Source organism: Manis pentadactyla, chromosome 10 (assembly GCF_030020395.1).
Source record: "Manis pentadactyla isolate mManPen7 chromosome 10, mManPen7.hap1, whole genome shotgun sequence".
Classification (NCBI taxonomy): Eukaryota; Metazoa; Chordata; class Mammalia; order Pholidota; family Manidae; genus Manis; species Manis pentadactyla.
This window is the reverse complement of record NC_080028.1, coordinates 19,672,960-19,686,520: the sequence shown is the minus strand read 5'-3', so window position 1 is coordinate 19,686,520 and position 13,561 is coordinate 19,672,960. Positions and strand designations below refer to the sequence as shown.

Below are 13,561 nucleotides of genomic sequence, written 5' to 3'. Positions count from 1 at the left end.
AAAAAGTATTTCCAAGTTAAATTGCTTCTTCCCTGGCAGCAGACACCCTGCTCATCTGTCCTCTCTGGGTCATGCCTATTTCATGGCTGATAATTGATGGAATGTATTAAGGGCATAATGACACATGGGTAATCGATTGTGTCATAACTGTAAGTAGTTACCTGTGAGTTGTTCATTTTGGGTAATATAAAGCATAACTGGGATGATATAGCCGCTCTCATGTTCAGCTTATCTAGTATGCCACCTTGAAGGTGTAGGGAAATGTAGTGATGATCTGTAACAAGTGGAAGGTGTTCTGGAGCTGTGTAGAGCAGAACTGACTTTGCTTACTTCTGAGGAGAGATTTAGCTCTGCACAGAGGGCGCATCCACAAAGGGAGCATTTCTTTCCTGTGCTCCCATAGGACATTAAACTAACTTGCATTCATATTTATCACATTATTTGTAGTCAGTATAATATTTGCTCTAATTAATTGTGAGTTCCCTGCCATGTGGGACCATGCCTTAGCCTTCTCTATTTCCCTACGGGCCACATAGTGTCCAGGTTGTGGTTACAATTATCATTAGGTGTTTGTTGAATGACTTTATGATTGGTTATGTTGTGAGGGGAAAAAAAAGATGTTTGTTTTACACAGCAGATCTACTGTGATCCTAACTAGGTGGTGGAGAGAGGGTATTCTATACCATTGTTTATTTGTTAGTACCATGCATCAGATATAATCCCTCTTCCTGGTGACCTTGTAGACAGATGGGTCCGTATGACTATTTATGTCCAATGGCCTGGCAAAGAAGTGGCATGTGTTCTTCAGACCCCCTGAGCTTTGCCGTCTCTTGCACATCAACATGAATTAGAGTCACTAAAGTGAGCCAACCTGAAATAGATGTGAAACATAAACAAAAAATGAGCCTTTGTCATTAGCATCAGCCAATAAAAACAATATAATTAAAACTTTTCTAGTAGACACATATAAAAAGAAGAGTTAATTTCCAATAGATCTAAATTTAACATTATCATTTAAACATGTCCTCATTATAGAAATCAATGAGGTATTTTGCTTTCTATTTTCAGACATCTAAGTCTTTATAATCTAGTGTATGTTTTCCAGAGACTGTACATCTCAGTTTGGACTAGCTATATTTCAAGTGCTCAGTAGCCACATGTGGCTAGTAACTACCATATTGACAGTACATCTTTACCATTTTATATCACCGATATTTGGGGTTATTTATTGTTGCAGCATAACTTAGCCCATACTGTCTGATATACCAAATGTTGATTTTCTTCATATATGCTGATGCGGTAAGTTTCCTAGGCTTGATGTAGGGATTGCCAGAGTAACCAAGAACATATTGCATGAATGCTCACTTAACTACAACACAGGGACCCTCTGATGAAACTTGTGAAAATTTGTGCTTAGCTCCTCACCACTGAATCCCTTCTGACTGTGGCCTAGAAGAGTGTGTGCTTGAGCTTTTGTAAACATAAATCATATTGAATCCTTTGTGGTGACAAGAAGACGAATTTTTTCTCTCTAATCATAGTGCTTTAACAAGGTAATCAATAACATGAGAAAGCTACTCAGAGTCTAGATCCCAAGACATTCGTAAATTTAGGAAACATTCATTCTCAAGGGCAGTGTGTTTAGTAACCTACTGGGTGCTGGGGAGACAGCTCTGCAAAAGCTGTACAGTCTCCTGGAGACAACAGTAAAATACATAATTACAAAACTAACTAATTGAAATATGGCCTGTATTAGGTTTATGTTGTTGCATAAAGATTACCTCAAACTTAGAAGCTTAAAACCAGCCACCTGTATTTATGATCTCATAGGTTCTGTGGATCAGGCATCCAGGTACCACTCAACAGGGTCTTCCAGTCAGGAACCACAAGGCTGCCATCAGGGCTGAGCCAGCCTGTGTTCCTTTCTGGAACTCATGGCTACTGGTAGAGTTTAGTTCCTTGTAGTTGTTGGACTGAAGTCTTCATTTTCTTGCTGGCTGCCAACCGAGAACTACTGTCAGCTCCTAGAGGCCAGTTCCTTGCCCTCGGAGGCCCTCTCACAACATGCTAGTTTCCTTCTTCAGCACCAGCAGGAGCATTTTCTCTGACCCTGAGAATCTCTGTTAAGGACTCATCTAATTAGTTCAGGCAATTTTAAATCGGTATAATCTCCCTTTTTGATTAACAAAATCAATCCAGTATAATCTCCCTTTGGATTAACAAAAAGTGAACTGATTAGTATCCCAAGCAGGAGTGATATCCCCTCACCCACCCACTTCTCAGGGAGAAGTGATTATTGAGGACATCTGCACCAGGACAGTGGGAATCCTGAGGGCCATCTAAGAGTTCTGCCAACCATCTAACTAAAGATCTGAAGGAGACATGAATTTATCAGGCAGAGAAAATAGCATATGAGAAACCCCTGAGACTGTTAGGAGCTTTCCAGTTTGGAAGGAAGAAGAAGAAAGGCCCATGTGATTGGAACCCAGAGAAAGGGAAAGTGGCACAAGATAAACAGATCATGCTTTGGCCACATTAGTGATTTTCCAGAAAGCTATGGAAACCATGGATCACAATGCATTTTTTAAAGACGTCTCTGATGTCAACGAGAATATGCAGGGCAAGAATGGAATTGGAGGCTTCTCAGCTAAGAGGCTTTTGCAGTCTTTGAGGAGATAGATGATGGTGGCTTAAAGGAGGATGGGGGCAGTTTAGATGGACAGGTGTTGATGGACTTGAGAGCGATATAAAAGGTAGAATCAGTAAGACATGGTGATTATTTGAATGTGAGATGGGAAAAAAATTCAAAGGTGACTCCTGGACTTGAGTGACTGGGTGGATGGTTGTATCATTTTCTGAATCTGGGAGCACTGAGGAGAAGAGTAGTTTTGCCAAGGAAGTGCACTGTTTTGGACATCTGTTGAGTCTGGTGTGCCAATGAGATAACCAAGGGCTTATCCCTTGTTGGCCATTGTCTGTGCTGATCTGGAACTGAGAAGAGAGGTTGGCCTAAGATTGGAATCTGGGAGACATCAGAGGATAGGTGACACATAGAGCCCTTGGTCAGAGATGAGATCATGCAGACAGAACAGGTAGATGAGAATCTGAGTGGAGTCCTCCAGGAACCCCATTTGAAGGTCTGCTAAGGTGTGAGTGGTTGTTTCACACCCTATTTCCTGTTGCTGATACTAGTGCCTTCTTCAGGGAATGAATATTGTGACCATTTAGGAATATACAGTATCTCAGAGGCTGCTCTCTACAGGGCATAGTGAGAGAGAGAGAGAGAGAGAGAGAGAGAGAGAGAGAGAGAGAGAGAGAGAGAGAGAGAGAGAGTGCATGCACACCCATGTGCATGGTTGTGGAGAGAGAATTGCATCAGAATCATGAAAAGCTTTTTTGAACTATACTCACAAATTTTCATGTGTCCCTGGGGAATCAAGACTAAATGGAAAAAAAACTATTTCAGAGACATATGCCCTCATTTTTCAGAGAACACTGAATCTCAGAAAAGTGCAAGTAATTTGCCCAGTGAACACAGCTGGTTAGATGGCAGCTGCTGAGGGGAGTTGAAATTGCTTAGCAATTACTTCCAGACCTTTAACCCTCCAGAAATGGACATTTTCCATTAGTTTCAGAGACTAGATTCCAGATCCACTAAGAAATTCTAGCATCAGCCATGGGTTAGCAGATTGTCCACCATTAAGTAACTATGGCAGGAAAGAGGAGATTCTTATTGAACCACCTACATGACAGCCGTGTCAGCTTCAGAACAACCCTGCAAGGCGGGTACTGTCATCCTCATTTTGCAAATGAGGAAACAGAGGCCCACCAGCTAAGTAACATGACCCCAAACAGACAGACTGAGTGGCAGAACGAGGCTTCAAGTTAGTTTTTACCACTGGCCTTACATTTGCTTTAGGATTTTTAGAGGGAACTGTATGTACTATACTCTGGATTCCAATATGTAACTAAGCATTTTTCCAAAAATGAAAATGACAGAGGAATAGAATCCAGGAAAAGAAAAAGTCATATTAGCCCCAGCTGTTTTGAAGCCCAAATGTCTTGGTAAGAATTGGGATCCCCTCCTTACTTGCTGTGTGATCTTAGCCAAGGTATCTGACCTCTGGGTGCTTTAGTTCCTTGTCGGCAATAAATTAAATTGATAATAATGCCCACCTCTTAGGGTTCATGTGAAGATTTTATTATTTAATGTGTGTACAGGCCCTCACACTATCCAGCATTGGGTAGCACTATGTAACTGTTCCCATTTCTCACCACTGTATTTTTTTTCCAAGGGTCTTATCTGAGTTCCCAGTTGAAATTAATCTTTTTGTCCTGGCATTCAGGGGTCTGCTTGGCTTTCTTAACAGTATAGTTATAAGAAAGTGGTATCCAGTGAGTTGCCTAAGGGGATATAGAACAGATGCAAGTGGCTACCCTGATTTGACCCTTTGTGCTCAAATTTATACCTCAGGCCCTTTGCCTTTGATGCTGGCTGCCTGCAGTGCTCAGATAATGGAACAGTCACCTTCTGCACTTTCTTCAGGATTCTGCTCAAATGTCACCTGATCAAAAGACCTGACTGTCCAGACTGCTCTATCTAAAATTGCATCTCTTTCTCACCGTTATTTTCTACTTCCTTACCCTTCATTCTTTTTCAAAGGACACCATCAGAAATAGTGTATTCTCTTTATTGAGGCTTTCTATCTCCTGGTAGAACTTGAGCTCCAGGAGGGCAGTTGTGTTCACAGCTGTCTCCTCCCAGCACCCAGTAGGTATGCAGGAAAGGATGTTGGCATACATGAATGAATGAGTAAATGCTAAACTACAGTTCACATGATGAGATTCACGGTCATCTGCAAAGACCACCGTGATTTCCAGGTGCACTTCGCCTGAACAGGTTTGGAGCAAACTGAATGATTCTGACCCCTCCTCCTGTAAGGTGAGGAAACCAGCGACAGAGGAAGGGGCCAGGCTCAAATCTGAGGTCCAGTCAGAAGCAGGGCCACGACTGGCCTGTTTTTGACATACCCTCCCAGGTTATTCCAATCTGTGTGTCAGAAGCACTGGAAGTTTGCAGCTCAGTGGTTGTGTTATCTCTGTACAGTCAATGGGGAAACTGAGTCAGAGTAGTACAGTGACATACACAAGCTTACAAGGGAAAGCTGTAACAGGACCTGGCCCAGGTGTCCTTTCCACCACACAGCGGCGCACAGTCAGCTGTTGACCAACCATCACCTTACGAATCAAGTCAAGGATAATTCTAGATACTTTTAGAAAGTGCCTGGGTTTAGGTGTCCTTAAGTCTCCTGCGCCTTGCTAAGTTCCAGCTCTTTTAAGAGTTTTTTCAAGGTTAACTAAAGCATTTGGGATCATCTTTAGAGCTCAGGTGGCCTAGAGATGGAAGAGGGGCCTTTTTGACATGGACAGCTTCCTGTTGGGCCTCAGGATTTCTTAAGGTGCTCTGGCCTAACCTGGACCCGTGGGGACTATTTCCAAACAGACCTATGTTTCATTCCCCTGTTCCTGCCCACGTGTTCCCTGTCCCTATTGGGCACAAACATCCCAATCGGCACTTTTTGTCTTAGATGGAAGCAGAATTTAATGAGCTGGCAAGTGAGAGAGAGGCAGTTTCCTCCGAGCAAGACGTTCACCCGGTGATATCCATGGAGAGGAACATTGTTCAATTCCCAAGTGCACTGCCTTTTCTAGTCCCTCCAAGCAAATACCTCTCCATTCCTAATCTTCCATCACTGTATTTTCATGGCCCAAATTTGCAAACCAAGTAGGAAGAAAGCAATCTTTTTTGTTCCCCAAAGCTTTACCTGTTTAAAAAAAAACTTTCAGGTACCTTTGATGAATCACATGCCTTCCTCCTTACCATTTAAAGAGCGTTTTTAGTGCATTAGGAACTAGCTAAGTGCTTCACATGCATTAAACCTTGTAGTCCTCAGAAGAAATCTGAAGTTAGGTGCTTTTGTCATTCCTATGGCACAGAGGACAGAATGAAGGTTTATAGAGATTAAATAATTTGCTCAAGGTCACTAGCTGCTAAGTAGCAGCTCTGAGACTTGAACCTTGAATTCCAAAGCTTGTGAATGCCAAAGCTTGGACTTTAAACGATTACACTATGTCCTGTCGCTACTCTGTTTTCCTTCTATATAAAGAAAAGTTACATATATTGTATATTTCTTTTTGTAGTTCTTCTCAAATTTTAAATGCACTTATTTTATCCCTGTGGCCAGGATATATTAGCTAGGCTAAGGCAGGATGTGTCTCCTTTTTGGTGTAGCTCAAGGCACATCAGAGTTAGTTGCTGCCTTAGAACACAAGTAACACTTTTCCAGCTCAAGGCCAGTGGTTAATAAACATATAATAAATATTTGATAAGTAAGTGATTAACCAAATCCTTTTAAATAATTTTCCTTTCTCCTGGTACTTTTTAATTATCACTACCACCACCACCACCCTCAACCATTTCAATAGAACTCAATCAGGGGTAGTGAACCTGAAATAAAAATAGAATAATAAAAATTCCCAGAATAAGGTTTCTATGGCAAATGTGGTTTCTAGTACATTTTCCTCTGCGTACACACTGCCCATATGTGAGTCTACATAATCATGATCTCATTCAGACATGTATCATAGGTGTCAAATGAAGCTCAAAATTGCCATGAGATTTTTCTTTGAAATCAGTATCGTGGTATCACGAGGGCCTGGAGGTGGAGGAGAGGCTGATCTGCATGCCCCTCGGGAATTCCAGGAGGTTGCCTGGGAATCGTCAGGAGGGGAGCGGGGTAGAGCTGCAGCACAGGACTGGGGACCTCAGGCGCACAGCGGAGACCCTCTGACAGAGCGCAGAGGGGGATGGCCAGTCTCCCGGCGTGTGAAGGGGGAACCGTGTGTGCACCTCCCTCCCAGCTGCTGGTTCGGGTTTACCAGGGCACGGCTCTTGGGAGAGAGACACAACTTGGTACCCCGGTGACCTCCTTGTCCTCAGCTCTCGACTCCTCGCAGAAGTTTCCAGCTTCCCTTCAGGCAACTCATTCACGCTGTTGGAAACAGAGCTCCACCTCAGCTCTGTGTCAGCAGCATCAGGCCCAGGCAGGTGTCCGCAGGCGGAGGAGAGGAGCCGCAGCCGCAGGGGTGGGACGCGAGCGCGGCTGCGGGACCAGCTCCAGCAGCAGCCCAGGGAGGCTGCGGGTAAGCCTACCTCAGCTCTCCCTGGCTCACCCGACGCAGCTCCTCACTTCATCCTTCTAGAAGCCTGTGCCTCCTGGCTTCTGCTGTGTTCCTCTCCTTGTTTCCCACTTACCTCCTTGATGGCTCCTTCTCAGTCTCCTTTGAAGGTTGCTTTCTGCTCTTCCAAACCTCTAAATGTTAGTGTGCCCTGGGGCTTAGTCTTTGCCACTTCCTTAGGTGGCCTCATCAAGTTATATGCTTTTAAGTATCAACTACATGCCTGCAATTCTTAAATTAATAAGCCCCACCCTTCCGAGAGCCAGGCTCACATATCCATTTGCGTACTTCAAACTTCTATGTAAATATGTCCTGGGAGTCTCAAACATAGCTTTTCCCAAAGTAAACCACCACCTTCTTCCTGATTCTTCCCCAACTCAATGTGTGGCACTACCATCCACCCAGTTTCCCAGGTAGAACTATCTGTGAATTATCCTAGGCACTGGGTTTTCTTCCTCTCCTCACTTGATCAGTCCCAAGTCCATTCAAATCTACTTCCAAATGGATCTCCAGTCTGTCCATTTCTCTGCTCACCAGCCACCTTCTGGCCCCAACCACCACCTTGTCTCACTTAGTCTGCTGGACAAACTTTCCTGTTGAATACCCAGACCTGTGCTACCTCCAGAACATTCTCCGCAGGTCATTACAAGTACACTTCCTAAACCAAACAATCCTGTCACCCCACTGCCTTTAACCCATTGGTGATTTCTCACTGATAGAGAATAAAATCTAATCTCCTTACCACGCTGAACCTAGCCCAGTATGGTCTGTCCCCTGCAGTCGTCTCCAGCCCCAGCTGGGGTACCACACCTTACCTCACACTTCACAGTGTTCTATCCCCCAAGCATTTCAGGTCTCTGGGTCTTCGTACGTGCTCTTCCCTCGCTTGGAATGCATTTCACTTGGCTTCTGCCATGGCAAACACTTTCTCATCTTTCGGATCTCAGGTCAGATGTCATGCCTTCAGAGTCCAACCTGCCAATCTAAAGCAGGTGCCCCAATTCTTCTTTCCCACACGTTACATTCTTTTCATTTCTACCATTTTTCATAATTTTAAATCATATGTGTCTTTATGTTTAATGTCTGTCTCCTACTCTAGATTCTAAGTTCCGTCTAGCACCTAGCTGAGTACCTGATATGCAGTAGTCAATGAATGTCTGTTGAATGTTTTTGAGTGAATGAATGCCATTAGAGGAACACAGAGGAAACAGAGGGACAGGAGACAGGAATCAGGGGCTTGATTCTCAGGGTTTCTTCTGGCTTAGCCTTGTGTAGTCAGACTGGAAAAGGTGTTGGTTCCTTATTTGTTTCAGGTTGTAACTTGGATAAGTGGGAGTACTATGTTCTTCCTGCTAGTGTGGTGTGGTGCGGCCCTTCCTGGAGGTGCTGATAACTAACATGTTTTTATTAGATGTACTATGAGCATCTTATCTGTATCATGCCACTTAATACAGTTCAGTAGATAGATTTTGCTGTCATTTCCCATTTACAGATGAACAGACTGAGGCACAGAGAGATTCAACAGCTTCCCCAAGACCACAGAGCTGATAAGAGGTTGACATATGAATATGAGTATGTGCAGTCTGACCTCAGAGTCGGCATTCCTACCTAACTGCTGTAGTTCAACTACCCACATGGCTCTGTACCTAAACTCTCTCCCAAGGTGACCTCTTCCAATTCCATGCCTTTAAATACCATCCATGTCCTGGCCACACTTACTTTGTATCTCTGGCCTAATCTGTTCCCCTCAACTCAAGACTCATGTATCTAACTACCTGCAAGACAACTTCTCATGGGCGTCTGGAACTTAACATTTGTAAAACTGAGTTCATGATCTACCTCCATGCCCCATTCCCAAACCCGTTTCTTCTTCAGTGTCCCCTTCTCAGCAAAAGTGTCAGGGGTCATGAGATACAGAGATGTGTACATCCGTATACACATCTTAAGAGATAGAGCGCTCAGATTAGACAACGGCATATGCTATTTTTTCTTTTCCTTACTGTTGCATTATCTAGCTTTCCCTTACTAAATTGTGACATACCAAGGCAAGGACCATGATTTGTGTATCTTTGCTTTTCTACATGTAGTACATGGAAAGTGGTCAATATGGTCTTATTGAATGGAGGAAAGAGAGAAGGACGGTTTTCAGTGAATCTTATCTACTTCTACTCCAGGGAGTTTCCATGTTACTCTTGATGTCTCCTGTTATGCCTCGAAGGGTATTTCCACAACTCCACTAAGTAGCCATTTTTCTTCTTCCTATGGTTCTAACCTAAGGGTCAGTATATTAATGAAACAACCCTGTTTCAAAAAAATCATTGTCGTTTCTCTTCACTTCGGTACTTGAGCATTTGGATTTATGTGGAAAGGAATACTGAATAACGAGGAAAAACCTGTTTAGAAAGAGCATAATCAGTCAGGTAAAGAGTGATATATGAGCCATATAATTAGCTGTCATCTGCTCCACATTTACTTTTCTGGGCTGGAGTTCAGTTCCTCCTTGAGAAGCTAAATATAAGTAATAAGCTCCCACAGACACACACACACACAGGACCCATGAATAGACATTCATCATAATTCAGGGAATCCAGTTAACATTTTCTCAAGTTATCAAAACAACTTTTAATAATCTCAAATCACATTTTAGTTCATTAGTAACTTCATATTGCTATTTATTCTTGTTGCTTTGTTTTCTCAAATATGAAAATCTTTTCTGATTAGTTTATATAAACTGAAAAAGGGACAGTTCAGAGATGATGCATCTTTAACGAATGCACAAAGCCATGGATTTACTTAAACCTCAAAATTTATTAGATTACTCTGACAAGGTAGTCAAGGGATATGTGGGTGTTAGTTCTGTTTGGGATGAACAGTTTAGCTTCAGTGAGTTACTTGAACTGTCTCTCTCACAAGATTCGTATGGGAATAAAATGAGGTAATGTGAGAAAGTGCAAAATTAAAAGCTCTAAAAAAAATACTAAAGTGATGGTTTTGTAATTGCTACAAACAAGAAAATGGAATAATTTTTACCATGCTGAATGAATAAAAACAGCTGTGTTTTATGCAGAAAACGGTGGAGATCCCACATAGAATTTTAGTTGACTCAGTACGTGTTCAGAAAATGAGCTTGGCTTTTCCACACACAGAAATGTGGCATTTAAAATGTGCCCTAAGTAGAAGATCATAATGTATTCTCTTTAATGTTTTCATATGTTCATGGGGATCTACAGAATGATTTTTCTTCTACTAGATTGTTTATTTTCTGTAAACAACAGTTCCATGAAGAGAGTATATTCTAAAATTATAATTTGCTCTCAAAGTTTGGTTAATTGTGTGAATCAGTTAGACTCTGTGAATCAATCACATTCCCACATTGTCTTCTGTATTGCACAGTCTTACCCTTTTTGTCATAGGAAGATGAGAGACAAAACAATAGTGAGTGTAGAATCTTGCACGAAAGCTGGGGGAATTTAAAGAATTCCCATTATCACAATTAAAATTTCCAAATGAAGAAGCCACAAAACCTCCCCGGACTCTGAAGTATAATACAAACAAAAAGACCCACTTTTGAGGACAGTCTTTCTTCTGCTTTGTGACTTGGAAAATTGTACTATATATTGATAATCAAGTGGCAGTCTTTTCCAATGCACAAAAAATACTTGGTTTATAAGCTGAGACCATCTCCTATCAAGGCATCAGTGTATTTGCAGTCATGAATGGGACAGGAAGAAGAGGGTGTGTGTGTGTGTATGTATGTAGGTATGTACACACATATGTGTGCTGTTTCTCTGTCTTCTATAAGAACACTGCCCCGTGAGCTCACCCTCCCACTGACTACTCAGTGTAAGTACCCAATGCAGGGAGGACTGAGTGGAATAGGCTACAGAAACCAGTTTGTACAGAGACAAAGCTCTGGACGTCATCATATCTTCACTGCTTACTGGCGTGTCTGTTTCCTGGACCTCATTTGCAGTCACCAGCAATGTGGGTTCCAAGAACCACTTCATCAATAGTCTCTTCCTGCCTCACATGACTTGCAGCTTCCACCTGGGCCAAGACTGTTCATATTTCACTGACCATATTCGTGAATTAGACATATATTGGTTGTGTGCTCCCTCTGTATCAGGCACTGTGCTAGGCCCAGAGGATTCAACCATGAGTAATAAAAACACTCCCCAACCCCAGTCAGCTTACAATCAGGGGTATGCTTATCCCAAGCTGGGATATAAAACCTCATTTCAGCCTGCACTGCCAAAAAGTTTGATTTTGCAGACCAATATCAGAGGGTGCCCCACAATTGTGGATTTGGGCCCTGGCCCTCCTCCTCACGGGAAATTCTGCTTCCCCAGTCTCTGAGAACAACAGTTGACACCAGCCTTGATTTTCATAACATCTTGAGGAATTCTTATAAATTAAATACAATATTTATAGTCCCAACAAGAAGACCCTGAATACAAATATGAGATATGAATTACAATTGTATACCATCTGCTATTTAGAAACAACTCCCTGTAGTGCAAAATAGACCCCAGTTAGAGCATAATGTTACCCTTCTATTTTTGTCACCTGGATAAAAGTATTGGATTGTTTATAAATACCATTATAAGGAGATTTTAGCTGCAAGGACCTAACATACTTATCAACATTATTAAACTATAAAAATTTTAATGGCATACAGTCCAGAATGGCACTGTGTGGGAAAGATATGGGTAAATAATTGGGCATTTTTCTAATTTAGGTTGGTTTGGCTCACTATTTTCCCATTTTTCTTCTACCTCCTTCTAACACCTAGCTCTCCCCCTGGGAAATCACTTCCAAAAGAAATGTCCTAATTGGAGATGTCCCTTCAGCCAGAGGCATAAACCAAAACCTTTTGGGTGGTTATCAAAGTGTGAAGCCCTAATTTTACTTCCCTGTCTAAGTTCTGTGTTGATAAAAAGCCCTGGAGGAGGCAAAGGTTTTGGGCCAAAGAACACAGTCCTTGGAAGAAGCCTCGCCTGATGCCTCCACAGATTTAAGACTCACATCTCTTAGATCCCTCCATCTCCACCACCACCACCAATTTTTCCTTTTGCCCGTTTGATTGAGAACATCTCTCCTCTCTGTTTCCATTACAACTCTTCTTATAATGTGTTCTCCATGCAGCAGACATAGTGATCTGTGAAAAACTAAATCATAACGACTTCCCAGTGTTCCTGAACAAAGTCCCATTGGCTCGTTATGGCCTGTGAGGCACTGTACATGCTGGCTGCTGCTCACCTTTCAGCCTCTTATGCTAATCTTCATGATGGATACACTTTGGCCACTCTGCTCTCCTTACTGGCTCTTGAATATAGGACATAGCAAGCAATTTCCCAGCCTTTGCACCCAGAACCTTCATCCCATGCTCTTTACCCAGCTGGCTCCTTCTTTGCATCTTAGCTAACATGCCCCCCCCCCACCAAACCAGAGAGGCCTTTCCTTGACCTCTTTTCCAAAGTAGTATGTGCCTCCCTTCCTAAAACTTTTCCTTCCATTACATTATCTTCAGATCACTTATCACCATGTGAATTTCTCTTTCATTTTTGTAACTTATTTTTGCCCATCTTTAAATTTTGGTTTATATTTTTGCAGAATGTAAATGCCATTCATGTCTCTTATGTTTGCAGCTGGGTCTCCAGGGCCTGACACACAGTGGTAGATTTGTTGAATGAATAGATACACACTTCAGGAATGCCCCATATCCTAAACTGCATACAGGTTGATGTGTTCTAAGTTCCAACTCAATTTAAACCATAGGAGACTGGGATAACTTTTCAATTTAGTTTCTTTTTTCTGTTTCAGTCCTCTCTAATAAATAGTGACATTATCTTTGTGAAGTTGCATGCCTCATGGGAAGTGCTTGGAAGATATGCAGAACAAATGAATGTAAGAATGCCTTTCAGGTAGGTGTAAATGTATTTCAGCCCACTCTCTCTGCTGTTTCACTGCAAACCTAGTGCTCTTCTCTTGAAACAAATAAAATTGAAATGCAGACTGGAACACTATTAAAGAAGAAAATCCTTCAAATGTTTAGGAAATGCAATAATCTTCATGGCTAATAATGACCTCATGTCTTTTTGTGAAAAATTCTGGTTAAGTCAGTCCTTAGGAGGTAGGTATTTCAAGTTTCTCAAAGGAAGAAGCATTTTTCCAAGTGGTATTTTCACTTCCAAAATGCCATTTTTATAAGCCCTGTGTACTGCTGCTTTGAACAACCAGACCCCAGTGGTTCAGGTCCTTATCAACAGATCCCTTCCAGAAAAACATTAAAATATTCCATTGAAACAAGTTTCATTAAAAT

At 42.1% G+C, this 13,561-nt stretch overlaps 1 protein-coding gene across 3 annotated transcripts in view; it reads left to right on the top strand.

The window, feature by feature from the left end:
• The window catches only part of ANO4 (anoctamin 4), a 388,767-nt gene that overhangs the window by 232,680 nt on the left and 142,526 nt on the right, over window positions 1–13,561 (top strand). For all 3 annotated transcript variants that reach the window (XM_036891459.2, XM_036891457.2, XM_036891460.2), the window contains one exon: window positions 13,063–13,163. In XM_036891459.2, the coding sequence (XP_036747354.2) occupies window positions 13,063–13,163 (101 nt within the window). The remainder of the gene's footprint in view (window positions 1–13,062; window positions 13,164–13,561) is intronic.